This window comes from Passer montanus, unplaced genomic scaffold, assembly GCF_014805655.1.
Source record: "Passer montanus isolate IOZ18808 unplaced genomic scaffold, ASM1480565v1 scaffold201, whole genome shotgun sequence".
Taxonomy (NCBI): Eukaryota; Metazoa; Chordata; class Aves; order Passeriformes; family Passeridae; genus Passer; species Passer montanus.
Window position 1 is genome coordinate 208,496 of NW_024366604.1, and position 26,183 is coordinate 234,678.

At 46.1% G+C, this 26,183-nt stretch overlaps 1 protein-coding gene across 1 annotated transcript in view; it reads right to left on the reverse strand.

Moving 5' to 3' along the window:
- The window catches only part of PAX5 (paired box 5), a 132,223-nt gene that overhangs the window by 71,829 nt on the left and 34,211 nt on the right, over positions 1 to 26,183 (reverse strand). The window contains exon 6 of the mRNA XM_039708441.1: positions 12,468 to 12,643. Coding sequence (XP_039564375.1) covers positions 12,468 to 12,643 — 176 coding nt within the window. The remainder of the gene's footprint in view (positions 1 to 12,467; positions 12,644 to 26,183) is intronic.

A 26,183-nucleotide genomic window follows, 5' to 3' on the forward strand; every position in this document is an offset into this window, starting at 1 on the left:
CCGACTATACAGAAAAATCATCAAAGACAACAGGTTTCAGTGAAACATTTCAGTTTTTATCAAAGCATTTTCTGTAGCAAAGACAGGTCCAGCCAGGCACACTGGTGTTGTGACAGTCACTATTCTGCTGCTAAAACTGCAGACGCCACCTGGGCACCACACATGCCGTGGAGCATCACCACAAGCAAACAGCATCTGGCAACCAGAACGGAACCCACCACCAGTATTACCTGATGACCTCTTCCACCCCAAAAGCTACTCCAGTTCTTATGCCAGAGAGGTATTTGGGGTTATGTTTTCAAAATTTCCTCTCCACTCAGGCAACCAGAAGGGAACCCACCACCAGTATTACCTGAGCACCTCTTCCACCCCAGTTCTTATGCCAGAGAGGTATTTGGGGTTATGTTTTCAAAATTTCCTCTCCACTCACCAGAGAAGAACCAGAGAAGAACGACTTGAACAAAAACACAGACTCAGGAGCTGTGCAGTCAACAAAATCTCCCACTGTTATCAAGCTTCACAGTTTGACAATGCCTGAAAGTCATCCATCAGGTAAATAATCTGATGACAATTTCTTGTGTAACATAATTTAATTCATTACTTAATCTTGTGCTTCAATTATTTAGAGAGGTCCTAATAACCAGTGAAATACTCCAAGCCTAACAGAGCATCTGACAAGTGCAGTTCTTATGCCTGGCTTCTCTCCATAGCTCCTATTCCAGGAATGCACTCATCACCTCCAGGACCTAGCTCTCCCTCAGCCCTTTGTGAGTGACTTATCTGGACTGACACGGACCTGAGGTCAGCCCTGAGCCTGAAGGGGATTTGGCAGGAGAAACCCTTGCCTCTCCAATGTTGCCCTTATTTCATTCCATTTTCAGGGTGAGAGGAGCAGAGCTGAAATCATGCCCGTACATGTTAATGTACTCTCTTAGTGCAGGAGCTCTCTCAGGTTTTGGGTTTGGGGTTTGTTTATTTGTTTGTTTGTTTGTTTGTTTGTAAAAATCTGCTGCAAAAAAAAATCTAAACGGCCAGTATTCATACGAGCAGAGAGGAATTTTGAATCAGTCCCTTTTGTGTGGAAGTGGCTTAGCTCCACAATTGCTTTTTGTCATCATTCAGACACTAGTGTAGATCGTTTCTAGTTCAACTCCATACTAAAAAAAATGGCAACCCAAAACTATGGCATTCTTCTGAAAATCCAGCCTCTGCACTGAGCAAGTTTCTCAGACTCCTTGGCACTGCATGGCAAACAACTCTGCATCTCATCCTATACACTGGGCGAACCAGCGCTGCTCTTCCACGCTAACCACAGTTTTCACTGTAGCCACACAAAGGTTTTCCTTAAACACATCATAACAACTGGAATGAATAAAGTGGATGAGCAGCAAGGCAGTGGTATGACCTGAAGAATTGGAAGAATTTTCAGAGGTCCCTCAAAACAGGGCCAGCTATGGAGCCAGGCCATGCAGCTCAGGGGTTCATTTAGGTGGGTCTTGAAAATCACCAGACAGAGACTGCACAACTTTGGACCCTGCAGAGCCTCTCCTGTGCCAGTTCATGCCCCTGTCTGTTGTGTTCCCACTGTGTACCCCCACAGAGAGTTTGGCTCCTTCTGAGTGGTTTTAGCACACCAAGTTCTTCAAGGGAGCACACCCATCTTTGTCGACTGTAAGGTGATGTATTTACAGAAAACTCACAGAATGACTGTGGAACAGCAGTGATTTCCAAACTAAGACTGGAAAATGTACTTGAAACTTGTGAGAGCCTGTGGGATCCAGCCATTTACTGAGGTCTAAGTAGAGAAGTACTGTTCCATTCTTCAAATGCTGGTGCAAGCCCTTCAGCTTAATAATCTGAATGGGCCAGGCACGAGTTAAATCAACAGGCAAGTGTGCTCACTACAGAGTTGTCCTTCCTTCTCTGGTAGGGCTAACCTAGACATACGGAGGTTGGTCAATTTTGGCATAACTGGCCAACTAGTGCTGTTACATAGCATTGTCTGCTATTGGTGAAGGACCTTGTTTATCTCTCTAAAAAAATAAATTCTTTATTGCAAAACACACAATAAACAAAGAGATGCAATTACTCAATGCCAGTTCCCAAATTTCAAAGAAATGTGAACACTTGTATCAAGATAACAAGTGGGAAAAGCTTTTCTTAGATTTCCTATCTCTCTATTACACTTAGAAACCATGCAAAATCTTCTGGAGGAGATCACCTGCTGCCTTTGCCAGATGTTGTGTTCTACGCAGTCACTAAGCTCTGGCTGTAAAGCTGGTGGAAGGTGCTGTGATGAAACTTGATGTCTGGAAAAACATCCCCTTTCAGCATTACCCAACAAGAATGGTGCTGTGGCTGCAATTTCCAAACATTTTCCTGAGGTGTTGGGGGTGAGGATTTTTTATTTTTGTTTATTTCATGGAATTTTGTCCCAACTGTTGCTAAGAGAGAATAGTGACTGGTAATTAAGAGACAAAAGAAATGGCCAAGGTTGGGGAGAGTGTAGCTGGTTACTTTCTCACCTGGGGTGGGGGGGTCTCTTAGAAGGACAGAGATGTGAGATTTTGGCAGGGGATGGGGGACTGGGATGGACTCCCCTCACTCTCAGCATTGGAGGGGAGAGAGGCCCTGGTCGCAGTGGGGAGAAGTCGCCACTACAGTGGGGTTCCATCTCCTGCTGCCATCTCCTACCGTGAGTGAAGCTCTGCTCCAAGGGTGGCCATTGCACTGGGACTTTATTAATGCCCAACCTCACTAAAAAAAAAAGACCCTCACCATCCACTCAGGTGCCTCAGGGGAAACCCCTGGACCCTGAGCCCTCACCCCTCCCAGGGAGCCACTCCCTGCCATGTTTAAGAGCCCAGCTTCTTCTCTGCCACTGCTCCTGGTTTCTCACTACACTGTAACGCAGCACCTGATATATTTCACTTGCCTCTCTGGAGTCTGCTCATCCCTGCTGTCCCACAGCCACTCTGAGGTTTCAGCCTGCCCGCCATTGCTGCATGAGGGCGCCGCTGCCGCCACAGCGCCCCCTTCAGTGCTTCAGGCTGGGCCTGGGTCTGTGCTTCAGAGGGATTGGTCTGTCCTTCAGGCTGGGGCTGGCTCTGTGCTTCTGGCTGGGACGGGGTGTCTGGTTCTGTTTGTTGCTGCTGCCAGGGTTGTTTGTTTACCTTATTATACACATACATAGTGATAAAGAACTGCTATTCCTTTTCTCATATCTTTCCTTGAAAGCCCCTTAACTTCTAAAAGTTCTAATTATTTGGAGGGAAGAGGGTGACATTGTTTCCATTCTGAGAGAGGTTTCCGCCTTACTTTGCAAACACCTGTCTTTCAAAGCAAGACACCAGGCTCTCCGGGAAAAAAGCTTTCCTCCTCAGTAGCATCCTCTTCCCTGAGGAGCTTCCAGAGCAGGGGAGAGCTGGTCTGCCTTTGCCAGCTGCTGACCATGTCACATGTCACCAACATTCCCTTTGCACAAGCCTGTGCACAATGTGGGGAGCCTGCCAGGGGGAGAAGACATCCCTCCAGTTTATGGAGAAACTCCAGTTTATAGAGAAACTCCAGTGCATAGAGAAGAGGGACAAAGACAAAGGAGATGTGGGAGCGCAAGCCTCAGCAGGGCTGGCCTTTCCTTTAACTTATGAATTTGTATTTTTACATATAGTCATGTTTAAGAGCAGTCAGGAGGAAAAAAGGGGATGTTTATAACCAGGAATACAATGCAATTCTCAAAGGAGCTGTCTACTGTGGTATTTTGGGATTCCTCCTCTTTGATGGGTCACAGGGAGGAGGAGGTGACAAGGACTCCCCTGTGTAGGAAAAGAACTCACACTTAGCAACCCTGGAGACACACAGAGTCCCCAGACAGAGTCATGTAAGTTGAGGGATGTAGCCCACCTACCCCATTGCTCAGACTAAGAGAGAAGCATCATTTGCATTAGCTCCAGCCATCACTGAGGCTTCCTAACACCATAAAGGCACTTTGAGAGATCCAGTCTTTCAAATTCACCCTGAAATCCCTGAAATGTGTTTGCTGTTACTCTTCTCCAGCTTGGTCTCATCGTACTGACTGCCATCACAGCAGGGTGTGTGCAATGGAACCCCAGCTCTCTGCTCTACCAGAGCTTCTCTTCAGCATGGTCATGCTCCCAAGGTATTGCAGGCTGCAGGAAATGCTCTGTGTCACCTTCTGGAAAAGTCTGCAGGAGAAATCCTGACCCTAGGATGCCCATTACTTCTAGACACAGTGGGAAAGTTGGTCACCACCTGCTTCCACGGGGAAGGTCCTCTGGGAAGGGGCATTGGGCGTTGAGCTGCAGTGGGGAGCAGGGTATCCCCATCTCTGTGCCAGACAGGAGAGTGGGCAACCCCTGGATTATCCACCTGCCCTTCCTCCCTCCTCTCTTGCTTACTCAAGACCAGCCATTTCAATTCCAGACCCCCTCAGACATCCTCAGCTGCCCCTGAAAGCTGCAGGGTTGCTTTTCACAGGGAACGTGTTGATGCAGGAAGACGTTTGCTGGATACATGGCTCCTGTCATGCTCCTTCCCCAGAAAACTCTTTGCCTGCACAGCCCTACTGTCACACAGAATACACACAGGTGTCATACAACAAAATCTGCTGTGACTGTCACCACCCAACACAACGTGACATAACAAGGTGGCACACACACAGAATTCTTTGCGGTCTTCAGAAGCTTATGCACTAAGAAATGCTCACAAGGAAGGGCAAAGGAGAGGGTATGCAAAGAGGAGGTACTGGCCGAAGGAGCTGTGCTTTCTGCTGCTATTTGAGAAGAAAAACCTTTCCCCTCAAAAAAATTTAAAAAAAAAAAATTAGCAGGAAGAAACACTACGGCAGGTTTCTTTCTCCTTTTTCAATCTAACCCAGAGGAAAGCCAAAGGAGAAGGTGGTGCATCCCTCTGCATCCCCAGCAGTGCAATGAAGGGATGTAGGGCTCAGAGAAGACATTCTGTCCTGAGGAGCCTTCAGCCTCTACAGCAGCACAGGTGTTGCATGAAAGTGTCTGAGACAAATGGTGGAGCTCTATCAGACACTTTTGCAGAATAACTCGATGACGCTGAGCTGTAGACAGCAGCTGACAGCATAGCCTGCAGGCTCCAAGTGCTTTGTGCAGCTCTAGGAGATGGGGGTAAATGCCACTGTCATCCTCCTGAGGTTGCTGCTGTGTCACAGTGAAGCGCTCCATTTTACAGCTGAGTGCTGGTCCTCTCATCTTTTACCTGTTTCATTTTTACTGAAAGGTTCTACTGGACAAGGAAAACTATTGCCAGCCTGAGATTTCCTTCTGAGTAATATTTAAAGGGCACAACTGGCTGGCAGAGAGGGCTGCAGTAGGTGGGGGTACACACCCACAGCACACTCATGGATTACCCAGGTGGGAGCAGCTCGGGTATCCGAGGTCTGAGGGGGTCTGGAATTGAAATGGCTGGTCTTTGAGTAAGCAAGAGAGGAGGGAGGAAGGGCAGGTGGATAATCCAGGGGTTGCCCACTCTCCTGTCTGGCACAGAGATGGGGATACCCTACACCACCCAACCCCCTGACATGGCTTACCATGGGGACAAGCAGCAAAGCCCAGCACTCAGGGCTGGGCAAGGGGCCACAACTGCAGCAAGGGGCCAGTTGCCACATCCTGCTGACCAGCAGCAGCACAGCTTTTTCCCCTCCAGCCCCCGCAGAGGGCAGGGGTCACGGGTGCCTGTGCTCCCAGCTGCTGTCCCTCCGCCCTCCTGCCTGCCTGGACCCCACGCCCTTTCCATTCGGTAGGGGTATTGATCTGCTGGCAGCAATGGGCTGGATAATTAGCCAGGAATTAGGGTTTCTATTACAGCCAGGAGGCTGCCCCAGCTGATTTATCACCTGAATAATTTACTGTGATTGAAAGGAAATTAAAATGAACTCCATTTGACAACTGCGCTTTTATGGGCTTTAGTGAAGACTCAAAAGCCAAATTAATAGCCTGGTGTTGTTTGATAGTCTACTGAGAGTAAATATGGGAAGGTTTTTTGCCTCCTGATGTGCTCTCCTAGGCTTGATTTTAGAGCTGGGATTTTCTTCCCCTCCCACCAGTAAGGGTACAGCCTGGAACAGGGGAGATTTCAGCTGTAAAAGCCAGAGAACTGCCCTTGCTCCCTGCTCCTCTCCCACCCAGCCTCTCATTCTCTCCTCTGTGGCTACAGAGAATCACAGGATCAGCAGATTGAGGATGAGCAGGTAGTGCCTGCCGGCAGCCCCTGGCATAGCCTGGCACTGGCACCAGTACCAGGAGCCACGGCAGCCAGCAGGGTGGCCTGGGGAAGGCAGGGGGTTAATGCAGCCACCCACAAAATCATCCTGCATCCCACAGCCCCCTGTCACCACCTCAGGCCCCTGACACTCTGGCAGAGCTGGGGGTGCATCTCACCATGGCTCAGGGTGCTGACCCTGCAGCACCGTGTCCTCCAACCCACCACTGCAGAGTGGGCAGAGCGTTGCTAGCTTCTGCTTCACCTCTCCCTTTGTCTTTATTTTTTCTCAGTTTTCTATTTGTGTACATTTATTGAGCCACGTATTATTGTCTCTTCCTTTTTAACTTGTTTTTCGTTTAGCACACCATGTAATGCAGCCATGGTTAAGAGCTTGCCTTGAAATGCTCAAATCATTCTGGCAAGTGGCAGATTGAGAAAAGATTTGGCTCCTCAAACTACCCATGAATAATTTTCATAATCTTCACTTTTTCTGGACAACATGAAGTTTTGGGAAGACACAAACAAATATTCACTCTGCATTTCTCAATAAAAGTGTCAGAGTGTTTTCAGATGCTCATCAGCCTCTATCTACCCAAAGGTTTTCCAAGAAAAAACATATTTGTCGCACTCTGGGGACCAGGACAAAGCATACAGTCCTGCAGCTCATGGAATCATTGTATGGTTTGCATTGGGAGAGATCTTAAAGATCATCTTATTTCAACACCCTGGCACAGGCAGGGACACCTTTCAGTAGATTAATTCCTTCCTTTGCATCTTCAATAACTGCACTTTGGGAGTGAGTCCTCTTAAAACAGAAATTGATTATACTTTCTGGCTTTAGTAGAATTTTCCATTATTCCCAAAGATCAAAGTGTAAGGGGGATTGTGTATCTCACTCCTCTCAGAAGTTGCATTCCAGCTGCTCCTAGGAAAAAAACCCCAAGACTCCTCTTTTAAAGCTGAAGCGTACTTAGGCAGAAAGCAAAACTTGAAGATTTTCAAAAGAAGTTTATGTCCCTCTCTTGGTGAATTCAGAGAACTTTGGTGCAACTCTCTCTGCATCAAGTTTCAACTTCATGCAATTCTTCCACTTTTTCCAAATCATAAGTAATTTTGGGGGGATTCCTTGGCTATCTAAATTTCAATAATTATCCAGATTCCATCTGCCTATGCCTATCTCCAGATACACATTTATCTGCACTCTGTGTCATGAATACCTGTGTTACTAAATGTTTGCCAGGTTACTGGTTCCTGTATGAGCACAGAATATCTACATTTTATCCAGAACTCAATCTGAGAACAGATATTCTGTTTAGTTCTAGCTTAAAGCAGTGGGAAAGCACCAGCACAGGCATAGGAATTATTTGCTATTATCAGCAGGCAGTTATCTTCTTAGCTGGTGACCTACACAGTGTTGAATCTGGTCACATCATGTTATGCCTCATTATGGCCCTGATATAAAGTTTATTGAAGTCAATAGAAATATTCCTCTTGGCTTCAATGAGTATTCGATTGGACCCATGTGTGAAACTGAAAGTACAAAAGAATCCATTTCTGTTCTGGACAGAAATCCAGCATGGATAATTCTTTTCTTTATTCTGAGAAAATTAACGCACTGTCTCTGCCATTGAGCCAATGCAGCTCTATATCCTTCACCCTGCATTTTTCACCCTGAGATGCATTAATCCCACTCTCACAGCCTCCACAAGCACCTTGTTCCACTAGCCCCAGGCTTGCCCTCTGCCTGCTTCAGTGGGGCTTTCCTGCCCTGGTCCAGCCTCACACACCTGGAGGCCTCAGGTCTCCTTGACTTTCCTGGGTCTCAGTCTCCAAGAACACCCCCTGTCTTTGTCAGTGCTTTGACTGGAGAATTGCTTGAGTCAACAGCTCACAAAGCCGATGGCACAGGCTTGGCCAGTCTGGGACAATCTCCCAAAGATGCTGTGGAGTTCCTCCATCCTTCTGGCTGGAATCACAGGAAGCTACTGGAGGACAATCACCCCCAGAGTCTCACAGAGGGGTTTGCTGACTACAGCCAGTGCTTCCAGTTCCTCCAGGTCTTAATGGACAATAGGCACTGGAAAATTTTGCCACTCTGTGTTGCAACTCAATGCACAGGATGAGTGCCAGTTCTGGATAAAGTCTGAGTTTTCATTGCAGTGACCATGAATAATGGGGCTTGCCTGAAGTAGAGGCCACTCTGAATCATGTTGGTCTGACACAGGTATAGGTGCAGAGCACAATTCCAGGCCAGGCAGACAGGTAAAAGCCACTCCTTGTGTCAGTTTGGTTTGTTCCAAGGGAATCTGGGGTGTTGGCAACACCAAGAGCCTTCCCTGAGGGCACTGCAGAGCCAGCACACTGGGGAGCAGCAGGCCCATGCACATACACACAGAGCACAGACAGAATGGAAGCTGCTGTGAAGGCTTTTCTTTCCCAAGGCCTAAGAATCACAAGGTCTGGCCTTACATGGTTGCGGGTGCTGTCCCTGCTGACAGACGAGACACACAGAGCTGGGACATAGCAGCCATGTACAGAATGGCAGTGCAACACTGGTGTTGCAAAAATACCACTCCATGCATTTCCATGCCCGTGCCCAGAAATAACTGAAATCAGTTTTCTGTGAACATTTGCAGCCTGTGCAAAGTAATCACGGGCTGTTTGCAGAAAATGAGCACAAAAGGGCGTAAACATGAGAGATAGGCCTTCATTCTTATGAACTCCCGTAACAGAAGAATTCATTTTTATAGCAGGGCTCTGTCAGGGGGAGGTGGGCCAGGGTGCTTCTCAGTACTGACTTTATGTCATGGTTCCTCCCCACAGCACAGAGACATGAAAGGACTTGATTCTGTTTGCACAAACACCCCTCAGCCCTGGCTCCCTCTGCAGCTGGATGTTTTCCATGCCCCACACATGCAGGGAACACATCTGTGCTGCAGAGCACACATGTACCCGTGCCCAGCTGCACCACTGGGTGTTAGGCTGCAAAACAAGGCAAGGAACAACTGATGCTTCAATTCTGCCCCTTGAGGCACAACATCTGACAGTCTTTAATGGTAGGAGCACACGGTGGGATCCCTGCCTCACCCAGCACACACAATCATCACTGATTCTCTCCAAGGACTGTCTGATGCTTTATTTCCCTGTCACTCTCCAGTGGTGGCCTTCTCTCTCAACAGGGTATGAGCCTTTCCCCAAGTACAAGTATCCCTTTCTCATCAGTCTCTCCACAGATACCACAAATTACAGCAGATGTGAAAGTTAATATAAGTATTATCAACAGTACAGCATAGATTCACAGATTCACAGAATATTCTGAGTTGGAAGGGACCCACAAGTATCACTGAGTCTAACTCTTAAGTAAGGAATTGAGCCCACAATCTTGGTGTTATTAGCATCATAGTCCAACCATGTCATAAGATGAAAAATATCTCAAGAGCCCCCATTTTAAGCAGGTTAACTGAGGGAAACATCATGGGAAACTGAAGGAAGTGGATTGGAAATACTCCAAGCAAAGGGTTACACACTGGTGAGCAATTACTCCCACAAAGCCCATCAGCCCCTCTACCAACACGAAGGGCAATGGACTCAAAAAGGTAAGGACAAATTTTGTGCATAAAATGCACCAGGAGGACTTTGGGCAGCGTCTGGGAGCCGAGGCTGATGAGGCTGCAAACACTGTGTTGTTCTTTCCCCCTCACCAGTACCAAGGGCCTGCCCCCAGCACACAAGTGAGGAGGAAGACAGAGAGAAGAGCCAACAAAACAGGAAGGAAAAGGGATCTACACTGTCTACAGAATAACAGTTATTCCAATTACATACCTGGAGCCATCTCCAAGTGAATAGTACTGGCACATCAGTAAGGTTTTGTGCCAAAGCAAAATTAGTGATGTTCTGCTGGCTGCTGCTGGATCAAATTTCTAATAAAATGGATAAACAGTGGGTCAGAAGTTCATACAAGTCTTCTTCCCACATCCTGTCTCCATGGGATGGAGTATCTTTTCCATATTTTCCTCTACAGAAAGAGCTTAAAGCTCCATACATCCACCACTGAGTTAGCTGCTAAAACAGCACTTTGGGGTCCAGCAGCATTTTGGACAGACAAATGTCACTGGCAGATCTTGCTTTATGACAACAGTCTAATCCAGGGACAGCTCTGGTTTTACAAGGTATGTCATTAATACCCACAGTATTTGATTTCTCATTGATTTCCTTGGCCTTACTAATTGATGCAGACAGCTTCTCCACTTTGGAGAAGCACCACGACAGCTTTGCTTGACTCACCAGGGAGGTGAGACAAGACTGTTCCTGTAAGGACTGGGGCTCACACAGCATCTTTGTGACCTGCAACAGGTCATACAGATCACGTCTGGTCATGTTGAAAGTTACCCTTCACATACCATCAAAAAGCAGAAGCCGACCCCAAATAGCCATAAGCCCTTAACCATGGACCAGCCTTCCAAAAGCAAAGAGCATATTCTGAGAAATATGTAAACAAACAACTAAAAATTTCTTTTGTAACTACATGTAAAAATGCCAGGCAACATGGTTCTGCAAAGTACAATTTGAACCTCATAATGCCAGATTTCCCATCATCGTACAAGACTTCGTACAGCATGCAAGGAGTATCCTGTTCATCATATTAACATCAGCATATCTCCTATTTTAATAATCTGGCTGCTGAGAGCCATTCTAGTCACAACTCCTTATGCGGCCCTGGGAGATCATTTACAAATATCCCAAATTTGATAACTAGGACAACACTTCTGCAATATTCTTATTCAAATCTCCCACTTTTCCTACAAAACCAGTAGAAGTTTATCACCGAATAAATGTTCACTCACTGCTGGACTGTCTCCCATGAGCTACAGCTGGCCATGACTAAGAGGCTCGGGACCAGAAAAACAAATCCAAAGCCGCTTCCCATCACTGCTCCCTTTGCAATGACTGTTTTGGCTATAATGTTTTTGCAGGAACAGCTCTAGCAAGACACAGCTCCGAGGTGACCAGTGCTGAAAAGGCTCGCCACAGCCCGGGGCGAGGAGCCTGCCCTCTGCAGCATCACCCGGGTTTGGATGGGATAGCCACCATCTAGTGGTGCGTGAGGGCCACTTCACCTCCCGGAGACTCGGATGGTCTGACTGCCCACCTCCTGCCAGCCTCACCCCCGCAGGGTTCCGCAGGGATCGCAAACCAGGGAAAGCACAAAAACAGCAGAGATGGTGAAAAGCAAATGTCTCCATGAATGAAACAGCAAATGACAGATGAGCTTAAAGGCATGAGCAATTCCTACTCTACCATACCATGTTCAGCATAAGTAAGTAATTTTTTTTAAAAAATTAAAAATATACACATTTCTTAACTGAAGCCACAATGCTAGTAGGTTACCATGAGAGCACTTCCAATGGCCCTCAAATGGGTAGATTCCTCCAAGGGGAATCAGTGTTACAAAAGTCCATCCACCTTGCTAAAAAGCATGTCTAATATTACGAACACTGAAGATTAATGGCTGAATACATCATTAAGTAGCAAGCTAGACCAATATCAGTGCTGACAGCAATATATTAATTTCTACCTCCTTCTCAGCAGCTAAATTAAATACTGCCACCTAAGAAGAAGAACACAGAGAGACATAGCTCATCAGTTTTTTTCATGTGCTTTTATACTAGGCCTGCAAAAATGGAATTTTTCCAAAATATTAATGCCAAGTCCTCCTCAAACACACTGCAGACCCATAGGTGAAATTAATTTACCTTCACATACTAATCTGGTGTTTCTCTCAGCAAATGGCCAGTTACATGTCTAATAAGCCATTTCTGGATACAAAAATCTGATTTGTGTCCACAATCATGCTCAATGTGAACCAAAATTAGGCATTGGGTTTTGCAAGTCTTCTTGTTACTTGCACTGCCTGCTTTTGATCTAACAAAAAGCATCAGAAGCTGTGGTGCTTTTTAAAGATTCGTTTGATGCAACTGGTCCAGATCAGGTGTAATTTCATAGCCAAACACTTGCTGATGTTTGCACAATGAGGGTTTTCCTTCATTTCCTAGTAGGTTTTAATGGCTAACACGGACTTGGCTGAAATGAGCTTGACAGGATGTGTCTCCATATTTGTCAACTGAAACTGAAAAGCCTTTGGTCGTGTACATCAAACAGAGCTCTGCCAGTGGAAAGCATATCAGGAAAACATGAAATATTTGCAATAGTACCTGCTCTGGTTTGATGGGCTCAGTTGTTGTGAAAATGTCAGAATAATGTTGTCTCTCAAAGACACGATCCAACACTTCTAGCTGCTGCTGGGTGAAAAGGTCTCCTCGCATCTGTTTCCGAAGAAAATCTCTGCTTGGTAGAGAATGGCCATTTGGTACTGGAGATTCCTGAATACCTTTCAAAGAGGAGAGAGAAGAGGAAAAATGAGTAGTCTCATGATGTGACCTACAGTAGAGTGCCTTATTTTATCCCTTGAACAGATGTAGGTACCAATATGGTGAAGTCATGAGGATGTTTTTAGAGGTTACAGTTTGCTGGGAAACACACTGTACAGTCTTGCATTACAGGCAACCCTTAACCCATCAACAACTTCACACATTATTTCAAGGCAGGATACAGGATAACAACCACATTTTGCCTGCTTCACGTTTACTGTGCCACCTGGGAAGCTGCCTGGTGCATGGTCTGTGTGCAAGAGAGCACAGAGGACGAGTGGAAGGCCTGATGATGACAGCCACAGTCAGCTTGGGTCAGCTCCAGCAGAACACTTTGCCCAGTCACCGCCCACACACTCTGTCCCCCTCCTGTGCTGCCTGCCAGTGCTGCTCATCTCCATCCCATGCTGAACTCTGACCTTGGCACGGATCCTCTGTGGAGCACTGTCAGCAGCACTAGCCCAGTCTGTGTTTTACTAAGGTGGGGAATCCCTGGGCTGAGTTACCACTGCAGCATCCTCAGCAAGGCCCACTCCAAGGTGCACTCCTGACCCTCCAATTCACTTTGTATTTCTCCAGCTTACTGGCAGGACTCAAACCTGGCCTTCAAAGCACACTTTCCTCCTTCTCCCCTTTGACAGAGATTTTTAGCAGGAGTCATAAGTGACTGACCATGGCTGAAAAGCCATGAGACAAGTTTGGAAAACATGTGATTGGCAGTCTGAAAAGACTCTTGCAATACTGGGACTTGTTTCAATTTGCTTTTTGCAGATTCACAGTGGTTTCCCACTTTTCCTTCACCTGTCAGTGCTGGAAATATGTATTTTATGCACAGAAAACTGAGATCTGCAGTATTCCCAGGACTCCAGGAGGTGGAACTCCAAGAACAACAGTAAATATCAGATTTCTTCTCCAGATGGCAACATTGAACTAGACAGAGGGAGGAAATGTTTTAAAAATAGCATCTAGCTGCCAGAGTAGTTCTGAGGAGCAGAATTTAAATGCATCCTTAACAGCAAGATTTCCATGAGTGCTGCAGTTGCTTACAGTCCAAGAAGTCTGCAGAGGAATAACATCACCTAGACCTCCTCTGACAGACTCTGCATCAAGTTTTTTTGATTGTAAGTATAGAGGAGATGTGATGGAGGTGATCTGCACAAAAACAGCCCATTGCTGTAGCCATCAGTTGTGACCCCAAGCTCGTGCTGGCCATCAGTAATACAAGGGATGCTTGGAGGACAAGATTTTTTACAAAAGATTTTTTACTATTGATTTAAGGTCATCCTTCAGCATAGATGGATTTTTCAGAAAATGCTCTCTATCTAGAAAACGAGGCTTCTTTAAGGCAGGGTTCTAAGACTGGGGGACCAGCACAGGGAAATACCTCTTTCAACTTTAGTTGCTAATGCTGAATTTGAGCTGAACTCTCCTTATACTGAACAGACATTTGATGTTAGCAGTTAAGGCTGGAAACTCCCTTCTCAATTTGAGCTCAGCAATTTCAGTGACAACAGCAACATATATACCCTTCTTAGAGAAAGCCAGGCAATTTTATCAAGGGTAGATGACGGCTTTTGTGAAGTGGAAGGATCAGTTTATTCCACACAGGAGGGGAAACAAAAACCTAAACCTGTGGTCTGGGTAGGATGTCTAAGTGTGAAAAGGTACAGAGGGATACGAGAAAGCAGTGTATCTTTAAATTGTTTATTTGCTTTTTTTTCTTTTTTTCTTTTTTTTTTTTTTCTATTCTAAATCAAATAGTATCTAATAGACCCTGTGCTGAGTTTAGTCAACCATGGCTTATGGAATTAAAATTCTGTTTGGTAGCTGTATGGTATCACAGGGCCAGGGAGACCCTGTCTCTTGAGAATGGAAATGCTGGCTTTAAATTTCAGGTCAAACTGCTATTCATAATTTGGCATCAAAGTTAAAGCTTTATGCAGATTTGGGATAAAGGGGATGACAAAAGGGAGTCAAATGATACAAGACAGTCATGACCTGAAAATTGTTCTTGGTGATGCCAGAACAGTCTGTGCACTGTTCGTGCATCCCAAGACTGGAAGTATAATGAGATCCCCTCGTGGTTGAAAATGGAGCAGTAATCCCACATTTCACCAGCAGCTCTTTTATTATAGAGAGCAGCCCCAGATTTTTGAGAGCACCCTGGAGAAGAGGAGGCTGCTGAAAGGAAATCCTGGGGCAGCATCCTGGCCAGAGACAGGCACAGGGATAGTGCTGGGAAGGGTCTCCCACCCCAGATGCCAGAGTGGGAAGTCCAGGAATGAATGCACCATCATGTGCCTGTGCCATCACATCCGTGCATCTATCCAGCTGCCCTTCGTCCAAGGACACTGGGGCAGGGAATGACCCCTAGGCACTGCCACCAAAGCACAAGAAAGAGGAGGGCATTTCTCTCTGCAGAGGAAGTATGAGATCACTGGAGATGGCAGTGGGGCTCTGGAGGGGTTTGGTCTCAAAGCCAGCATTTGGTATGATGCTGGAAGCACAGCGTATGCTGCCAGCCAGGACAGGCTGCCAACTCACACCATTTGTACATCCCTGTTTGCCAGCACTCCAGAGGCTGTCCTGAGGACAGGAGATGGGATCAGGGCAGTCAGGGATGAGGAATAATGCACGCGACATTTGTGCCAGGGAGGGGCCTGGGCAGGGGTCTGGCAGGACTGGGACCACTGAGGTGGCTGACTCTGCACCAAAGGAAGTACCTGAGCCTCCCTCACTGTGACTGTCACCTGCTCTCTGCATCCTGTGAGCAAAGGAATAGTTGTGCTTTTGCACCCTGGGAATTTGCAATTCAGACTAATTGCCAGTCAGTTCTGGATTCCATTGTAGAACTAAAGGACTTCCTGTACACTGCATATGACACACAAGACCTCGTGAAGGTCTTCAGGATGTGTTTGGCTCTTCAACATTATATAAATAATACCATTAACATTATACATTGTTTAACTAGAATATCTTTGATAATTAAAATACTGTTGGAAGGCTTGAAAAAATTTTAATTATATATATGCTCCAGGGAGTGATAAAAATATTTTTCATATAATCAGTGCATCCACATAGGGTTGCATTCACTTGTTTTACTGACAATAGCACTACATGTTTACCTACCTATTCTGCAAAACAGTTAGTTCCCAATTCAATGGCATCTTTCCAGAAATTCCAGTGAAGAGCACAGATATAACACTCTTCTTAGTACAAAAGATTACATTCTTCCCAAAAAAACATTTCATCCTTTATCTCTGTAAGATTGTGCATATGGGATAAGATGATGCCATTAGCCCACAATTTCCTGAAATGCTTTGAGATGTAATGCATGGAGACCTGCCACAGTGCTGCAGGGAGAGCCTGCACATGCTGCTCCTCCAGCACCAGGGCTCCAGCACATGCCATGCCTGCTCAGACAGCCTCCCTACCCTCTGAATCAAAGCCCTGCCAGGCATCCCACCCAGCTCACAACACTGACCCAGTTTCCCACAGATGCACACAGCTTGGAGAGCAATCACACCTGCAAACTGCAGCTGGAAGTCTTGTCATGCTGGGAACAGTGTCCTCCCTGGTTCCAAACTCACTCAGCCATTTTCTTGGCAGGGAAAATGCAACCCTTTCCCACTCTGAAATGCATGGACACCCTCTGTTCACACCTTGCACAGAAAAACTGACCTGTGGTTTCACAACAAAAGCCAGACATGCTGCTAAAGAAACTGGCCTGCCTTGGACACAATGCAGGAATTAAACACAAGCAAAGATTTTCTGTGGCTAGCCAAAGTCTGAACAGTCTACAAAAAGTCTGGGAAGAGTTAGTCACAGAAGATGTCTGCATCTGAGAAGAGATACCATCCACAGTCTTGCTGACAAAAGACTGCCCAAGTGGTGTGGATATCATCCAAAAAATATGAATCTGCATGGTTTGGGTTGGAAAGGACCTTACATGCCATCAGGTTCCAGTCAGCTGCCATGGGCAGGGACACCTTCCACAAATCAGGCTGCCTAAAGTCCTGTCTGACCTGTCCTTGGACATTGCAACTATACATCTTTGTTAATTAAGAGCAAGTTATTTTCTGAGGACCTAAGCAAATAGAAAGAGCAGTTTAAGGGGTTTGATAAATTGAGATCTCACTTTTCTAATGTGTTTCTGTGGTTAGATACTCATCCATGACTTGCTTTCTGAAACTGCAGGAGAATATTTGAAATTGCTAAATACAAGGAAACCAGAATTTTAGCAACCCTCACCAGACAATTAGCTTGATTTAAAATAGTAAGGCTACAGACCAAAATAAGAAGAACAAAAGACACTATTTTCACAAAATACTAAAGCATATTTAAAAGCCTTAAAGCTTAGTATGAAAACAAGGCAAAATATAGAAAGACCAGTAAAATGCACTGATATTTAGAAATGGTCCAGCTCCACCTATATTTATACTGATAAGGACGTCAGCACAGTTTCAGATAGTGATAGGACAAGGGGGAATGGTTTTAAACTGAAAAAAGAGAGATTTAGATTAGATGTTAGGAAGAAATCCTTCCCTGGCAGGGTGGGCAGGGCTGGCACAGGGTGCCCAGAGCAGCTGGGGCTGCCCCTGGATCCCTGGCAGTGCCCAAGGCCAGGCTGGACACTGGGGCTGGAGCAGCCTGGCACAGGGGAAGGTGTCCCTGCCATGGCAACATTATACATTGTTTAACTAGAATATCTTTGATAATTAAAATACTGTTGGAAGGCTTGAAAAAATTTTAATTATATATATGCTCCAGGGAGTGATAAAAATATTTTTCATATAATCAGTGCATCCACATAGGGTTGCATTCACTTGTTTTATTGACAATAGCACTACATGTTTACCTACCTATTCTGCAAAACAGTTAGTTCCCAATTCAATGGCATCTTTCCAGAAATTCCAGTGAAGAGCACAGATATAACACTCTTCTTAGTACAAAAGATTACATTCTTCCCAAAAAAACATTTCATCCTTTATCTCTATAAGATTGTGCATATGGAATAAGATGATGCCATTAGCCCACAATTTCCTGAAATGCTTTGAGATGTAATTCATTGAGACCTGCCACAGTGCTGCAGGGAGAGCCTGCACATGCTGCTCCTCCAGCACCAGGGCTCCAGCACATGCCATGCCTGCTCAGACAGCCTCCCTACCCTCTGAATCAAAGCCCTGCCAGGCATCCCACCCAGCTCACAACACTGACCCAGTTTCCCGCAGATGCACACAGCTTGGAGAGCAATCACACCTGCAAACTGCAGCTGGAAGTCTTGTCATGCTGGGAACAGTGTCCTCCCTGGTTCCAAACTCACTGAGAGCCATTTTCTTGGCAGGGAAAATGCAATCCTTTCCCACTCTGAAATGCATGGACACCCTCTGTTCACACCTTGCACAGAAAAACTGACCTGTGGTTTCACAACAAAAGCCAGACATGCTGCTAAAGAAACTGGCCTGCCTTGGACACAATGCAGGAATTAAACACAAGCAAAGATTTTCTGTGGCTAGCCAAAGTCTGAACAGTCTACAAAAAGTCTGGGAAGAGTTAGTCACAGAAGATGTCTGCATCTGAGAAGAGATACCATCCACAGTCTTGCTGACAAAAGACTGCCCAAGTGGTGTGGATATCATCCAAAAAATATGAATCTGCATGGTTTGGGTTGGAAAGGACCTTACATGCCATCAGGTTCCAGTCAGCTGCCATGGGCAGGGACACCTTCCACAAATCAGGCTGCCTAAAGTCCTGTCTGACCTGTCCTTGGACATTGCAACTATACATCTTTGTTAATTAAGAGCAAGTTATTTTCTGAGGACCTAAGCAAATAGAAAGAGCAGTTTAAGGGGTTTGATAAATTGAGATCTCACTTTTCTAATGTGTTTCTGTGGTTAGATACTCATCCATGACTTGCTTTCTGAAACTGCAGGAGAATATTTGAAATTGCTAAATACAAGGAAACCAGAATTTTAGCAACCCTCACCAGACAATTAGCTTGATTTAAAATAGTAAGGCTACAGACCAAAATAAGAAGAACAAAAGACACTATTTTCACAAAATACTAAAGCATATTTAAAAGCCTTAAAGCTTAGTATGAAAACAAGGCAAAATATAGAAAGACCAGTAAAATGCACTGATATTTAGAAATGGTCCAGCTCCACCTATATTTATACTGATAAGGACGTCAGCACAGTTTCAGATAGTGATAGGACAAGGGGGAATGGCTTTAAACTGAAAAAAGAGAGATTTAGATTAGATGTTAGGAAGAAATCCTTCCCTGGCAGGGTGGGCAGGGCTGGCACAGGGTGCCCAGAGCAGCTGGGGCTGCCCCTGCATCCCTGGCAGTGCCCAAGGCCAGGCTGGACACTGGGGCTGGAGCAGCCTGAAACAGGGGAAGGTGTCCCTGCCGTGGCAGGGGGTGGAACAAGGTGGTCTTAAAGGTCTGTTTCAACACAAAGTGCTTTATGATTCTATGATTCTGTTTAAATACAGTAGGATGGTATAGGACAGACCTTGCCCTGGTGCAGTTCCACTTGAGAGTGTCAGCAAGGTGACAACAGCTGAGAAACAGATGCCAACCACAAATACAGCTGGACTAATATTTCTAATGCTATTAATAATATAGACGTGCCATGAGGTGTGCACCTCCATGGTAGATTCACCTGATGCAGTGCTCTTCTGAAGATAAAAGGAATCTACTGGTTTCAGATTTTCAGGTTGTTTGTTTTCTTTTTTTGAGCAATATGCTTACACAGGGTGAATCAAGGAAATACACAGCTAGAGCCATGAACAGCTACATTCATAAAGGACATGATTTCTGCCTCTAATTTGTACTGTCCAACTTCATTACCTGTTATCATACCTAATTACTCCACCTTATAGGGAAATGCAGGCTAATTAGGGAGGATGTTATTCACCACATTTAAAACATTATGAAGCAAATGAAATATTACCAGGAGGCAAAAAGGTGATTTGTTTTCTTGTAGCATGCCTGTAAATTAGTCCAGAGAAGATAAAGACTCTGTTTAATTACCACATGGAAGGTTTTGTTTAAAACGTAAGCTGAATTTTCGTACCACCTTCTCAGGATTGTATACATTTGGCAGACAGCTGCCTCAGAATGCTCTTCCCAGCAAGACATTTGTTTCAGGACCACATACATGAAGAGAGATCTTTGTATTTACAGTATTCAAATTTTCTAAGCCCTGTTATTTCTTTTTCCAGGAGGAGAATATCACTAAAAAAGGTCTTTATATTTTGAAGTGTATATAGCTGATCACTGTGCAAATATTTTCAAGAGAAATCACTGTATTTCACAAAGGTAGGTATGAGTTTTATCGTAGATCAAAGTGAGAAAGAAGGGGAAAAAATGATAAATCATCAGAGATCCAAAAATACTTTTCATTTGGAGAAGATATCAGGCCATTTCGGTGGCACTGATAGAGTCTCTGCTCTGTCTCCATTACCCCTGAAGGCAGCCGGAGTCAGGAGCTGACTACGCTAGATTATATTCCCTATAAGATGGTCACCAATATATATATATCTGATCTTCAACCTCTATTGATTGACCAATTTCACAAGCAAAGACTGGTGAAATGAAGCTGAAATGAACATCATGCTTTAACTCATTGAACCCATCAGGCCTGAGTTAATCTCACTGCCCACTGTCTCTGATAGAATTCAATTGATCAATCATGTTTCGGTGATAGTACCATTTCAGTGGCTTATTGCTTCTTCATTTCAAGCCTTGACCTGTTAGATATACTTGGACCAGCTCAGCTCCTTCTGGAGACAGAGACCCACATCTGCCAACAGCAGTGCATTGTCCCGCCTCCAAGCACAGGAAAACTGAGGGGAGCACTGGTGAAAACTCTCACTTCCATGTTGTTTTTACAGGTATTCTACCGACTTTGCAGTCAGGATGTGTGAGGACACGAGGAACCTGAATGGCCCAAGCCCTCTTGTCAGTGCTTGGGCAAGCAAGCACAGTGCCAGCTTGGTGGCCATCCAGCTCCAGCCCTTGTGTGCAGCACAAGTGGTGCACACTACCAGTACACAGGCAGACTGTCCCCAGGACAACCCCAGCTGAACACTGCCAGCACACTTGCACACCCCAGAAGCACAGGGCTGGTCAGAGTTCACCATGCCTGTGGCTAGCACTGGATGGCAAGGGGTCTTCAGGGATGTTTCATCTGCCATTTAAATGCATAGCCAGCCTGAGTGCATCCCATTTGTCACTAGCCTGGCCTGCCTCCTGCCCTTTGCTCCTGCAGAGTCCCCTGCACTGCTGGAGACAGGGGCCATTTGTATTCCACTGCACCTTGCCAGGTGGAACTGGAGGGTCCCTGGCTCTTCCCAGGCTGCCTTCACCCCATGCACAGTCTTGCAGATGAGGCTGCATCTCTGTAGCTCTGTAGCTCCCTGAGGTGAGCCCGCAGCACACCCTCCTTCCAGCAGCACCCACCTGCACTGCAGAGCCAGTCCAGTGCTGTACATCCAGCACCAGAGGGGCACTGGCCTGGGGAATGGAAGCAGCAAGACAAAAGGAGCTGCACCGTGTCATTGGCCTGTCAGTGCTGCTCTTCCTAAAATGCTCAGCAGCACAGCAATTAGCACTTGTATCGCCAGACAGACACTTCTGATCCTTCAGTGATGAGTGATGCAGCTCTTCTCCACCATGAGAACATTTGTCTCCTTTCTGTAAGGCAGCTGAAGATCCTCCCTGGTGCACAAGGTGGAGTCAGGCTGTGCACCCACCAGGTGTATGAGCTGGAGCTGTGCCAGTACACCCTTGAGATGCCACCCACAGCACTGCTGCAAATCTGCAAATGAAGTGCTTATGGGACTCACCAACAAAGTGGGTATTACTTACTGAAGAGATTTCCCACGAGATTACAGCTGGCTTCCTCCTACAGTTATTTTAATCTCACCGTAACCATGTATGGAAAAGTTTTTATGTATCTCCTAGGAAAAACCTGCAATCTCCACCATCCCACATTCAACAGAGATATGGTGGGACCTCACCCCTCAGCAGCCCTAATGCTTGTGAATCTGACAGCGTATAGATCTGAGCAAACATTTGTGCAAATAGTGCCACTGAGTGGAGCTGGATTGCTTGTGCACCTGCCCAAGCTTCCATCAGGATGGACTTTGCTCATGCCTCAAGCCTTGCACGTGCAGGACACAGCTCTGCACCCTGCATCGTTTGCACCAGGGGGCAAACAGTGGGCTGAGGCACTTCCCTCAGGTCAGAGCATCTGACAGCAGGCCTGGATTTGTGTGGCTGCCCAGCAGCTCCAGTGAGGAGCTTTGCTGCAGCGGTGGAGGAGAGCCAGGAGGACTGTCCCCTGCCCTGCTCCAGCAGCCCAGCACAGCTGGCTGTGCAGATGTGCCCACCCCGGCGGGGATTGAGGCACGCAGTCACCAGCAATCTGTGGAGCAGCATCCCGTCCTGGCCATCCCTGGCCTGGCAGCTCAGCCTCCAGGAGCCACAGGGATGCCCATGGGCACCAGCCCTGCCATGTGGCAGAGTCTGCCTGGGAACAGGGGCTGCAGGGACTGATGACACCACTGGAGGTTTTGTGACTGCTCTTCTGCCACCGTTTCATGTTTAAACAACAACAAAAGTCATGCCAGCCCCCTGCCTGGTGGGGAATGTAGAAGTGCAGAGATGAGGGTTGAAAGGAAGAGGCTGAGAAGAACAGAGCAGATGCCCCAAGACTGGCACAGAGAGTGGGAACGTGCGTCCCACCACGGCTCCTGGGCCAGAGGAGACTGTGGGCACCTGGAGAAGCCTCCAGGCTCATGGCACCCCTTGGCCAGCTGCACTGTGATGTGGGAACATGCTTGTATTTCTGATTTCTGTAGTAACTAAGGTGAGCTATAACTCCAGTAACTATACACAAAATGTCGTGACAAGTTCCTTTAAAAATGATTCTGTGAAATTGGTTCTTTTCCCAGTTCATTTTTGTAAGCTGTGCTCAGCTTTAGAGACCTGAACTTTGTATCATGTACTCCCAGCTCAAAGGGCATTTTTAAAAGGGTATTAAAAGCTTGTTGAAGCAATTTTAACATGGTTTATACCTACTTCCATACTATGTCATAGCATATCTTTTCATCACTTATTTCAAAAAAATAATTTCTATGTATACCTGGGTGACAAGGACTAATGCAGGTTGCAGATGAAACTATGCTCTATGTAGGTTTGGAAATGCTAAAATGGCCTCTTGTTTGAAGCAAGCAGGAGAGGATTTACAGCTCTGAAAAATACTAGGAGACAGAAGTTTGACAGCCAGAGGAAGAGTGGTGGTAGGAGAGGCAGCCTGAGGGGGTCTGCACAAACAGTGACCAGCTCTGGGCCATGAGCTCTGCTGCACCCAGCAAGCTCTGCCAGAGGTGGGAAGCCCTCAAGCATGGCAAACCTCCTCAGAAATGCAGAGGAGTCCCAAACAGCAATGCTACTCCTCCTAAAATGCAAATTCCTAGCAGAGCATTGAAGCAGTACCACCAAGATATGATGAGGCTGGATTTACTGAAAGCAAAGGAGAGAAGGAGCCCATGGAGGATACAGCTTGCTCTACCAGCAGTGGTGGTCTGCATTGTCTCACAAATGAAGGGTGTCCTTGCACATTTCCTGTGCAATTATCCACAAAGACCACTAACAAGGAACTCTTAATACCTGCAGGCTTTTCTTGTGTATAAATGAGATATCGCCTGATTTTACAAAATCACAAACAGTGGTCTCAAGCCTTCAAGTGTTCACACAAAGAATGAACCAATACCACAGGTGACACCACCATAATGGTTTGCAGCCATAATGCAATACACAGGAAAAACCTCTATAAAATGTAATATACAGCCAGAGATTTTTACAAGTAACACAAAGTGCAAGTGCAATGATATTTTTATATGTTTTATTTGCATGAATTAGCTGGGAGAAATTATGCTTTAAATATCGTCCACAGCTGTGTAATGTGGTTCTAACACTTAAATTTCCATGTTCTTCTTACGCCTAGGAGCCACTACTACTCTTTGGCTTCATTTCCTGTCTGCTTGAACATAGACACGTTCTGCCATGGTGACCATAAACTGGAGAGTGCCCGAGCCACCACCAAGCAGTTTGCTGCCTGTGGCATGGTCTGGCAGCTCCCAGAGTCAGGGGGGTCACCAGCAGTGCCCAAGGGACTCTCACTGCTGGGAGGTGCCCACAGCTGCTCCCACCCTGTGCTGGGAGCCTCTGGCACCCTCCAGCCCCAGCACCCAGCTCCAGGAGGGAGTATAATGCTGCTGGCACCAGCTCTCACCACTGCCACTTGGAAGACCTTGTCAGCTGGCACAGGAGATGCTGTGAGTGAATGGGGTGTGCAGTGTGAAATTTGGTGGGGTGGGGGATGGACACTGTCTCTCCCAATGTCTTTGAGGGTTTTGACATGGATTCCCACCTCCTCCTCCTCCTGGAGAAACTGACAGGATGGAAAAGTGGGAGGTTTTGACATGGTTTCCCACCTCCTCCTCCTCCTCCTGGAGAAACTGACAGGATGGAAAAGTGGGCTCATAGCATTTCATTCTGGAATTCAGCACAGACAAATGCAAAGTCTGGCACTTGGGAAAACAAAATCCAGGAGTGCATCACAAGGCTGGCTGGGAGGCAGGTCTGTTGCAGGGACCCTGAGGGTGCTGGTGCACACCAAACTCAGTGAGAGTGACCAGAGTGCTGCTGTGGCCCAGCAGGATGCTGGGCTGCATCAGCAAGGGTGCTGCCAGCAGGGACGGAGCAGTCACTGCCACACTGCACACTGCATCTGGGATGCTGTGCTCAGCTTTGGGCACCACTCTGCCAAACAGATGTGGGCAGGCTGGAGAGGCCAGAGAGGAACCAAGGGCTGGGTAGCTGCCATAAGAGCAGAGGCTGAGTGACCTGAGTTTGTTCAGCCTTAAGAAAAGAAGGCTTAAAGGAGACCTTATTGTCATGTGCCTCTCATAAAAGTGTGCCTGCAAAGAAGATGGAGACTCCCTATTTTACAAGGAATCACATGAAAAAGATATAGGGTAATGGGTACAAGTGAGTCGTGGGGAGATTCCAGCTGGACACACTGAGAAATTTATTTGCCATGAGAGCAAGCAGGCACTGGAATAACCTCAGCAGGGGAGAGCTGGATTCCTCAGTGCTGGGCACTTCTAGGATTTGGCTGGGCAGGGTATTGGACTGTCTCGTCTAGGCCATGCTTTTGCCAGTAAAGCTTGGACCAGACAGTGCTTGAGGCCCCTTCCAGCCTGGTGTTCTAGGATTCTGCATGGAAAAGGTAGATGGTGACTCAACAAAAGCATGCCTCTGTATATGTTTGTATTTCATGGTTCTGCCATAAATGTTCTGATGCACTGGAGAATGAACAAAATTAAACAGCCAAGATTTTACTTTTAAGGAAAAACAATGTAGCCCTTTTCTAATTGTTGCAATTAATTAGTGTCACCTAAACATTAATAATTTATCCTGCAGTAAACTTAGCAATCTACAGTACAACTCCCCTGATGCTGTGCTTATCACACAGAGTCCTTATTAAGTGTGGGTGAATCACTCTGCATGTACTTGTGTTATTTCAAAACCTGATTTCATTCAGTGGGAGGCTGAGGGGATCACTTTTTGGGCTGCATCACAGGAATTCTTGCAAAGATCTCTTGAGCTGCAGAGCCTCTTCCTGCAGCTTCAGCTGAGACAAAGACTCCAGGAACACCCTCACCACACCAGCAGGTGAGGCTGACCAAAAACTGTGCCAGTTTTTCTAATCTCACTTATTTCCATTCCATCTAATGAGAGAACTGCTCCAGGAAAAGAATAATAATTAATTTTATATATATATATAATTTTTTAACTTATTTGATTTTCTGTGTATATAAATATATATGGGGAGAGAGAGAGAGAGAAAGAGAGAGAGATGGAAAGATCTCAGAAAATAATTTTGGAAGCCCACTGTAACCAATGTTTCCTCTGCTCCCAACAGCCAGCTGTTGCAAACCAGTGGTTTCCATGACTCAGTGATGGTGGTGTGAGAGTGAGTGCCTGACGTGGCAGACAAAGTTTTGTCTCTCTGAGTTTGTGTGGTGCCACAGAAGCCAAGGGCAGGACTCTCACTGTACTGCCAAGCTGCAGTGATGGGGAAATTTTCAAGACTTCTTGTTCCATAGAAAAGCACTTGTAGACTGAAACTGAATCGTGTTCTCAAGCAGAGATCATTTCTGAAGAACTGTGTGACACAAAGCCTACTGGGGAAAATACTGAACATGTGGATAGAACCCATCCAGAGACTTTAAAATGAAATTTATTTTAGTTGTCCAGTTCAAAAACATTTCAAAGCTTAAATTGAAATTAATCAGCTTATATGGAAGTATAGAATCACAAATTCAATTCCACAAATTGGAAAAGTCTTCTAAGATTGTCAAACCAGCCATTTACCCAGGTCTGCCAAGACCACCATTAGTCCATGTTCCTAAGCAGCATGT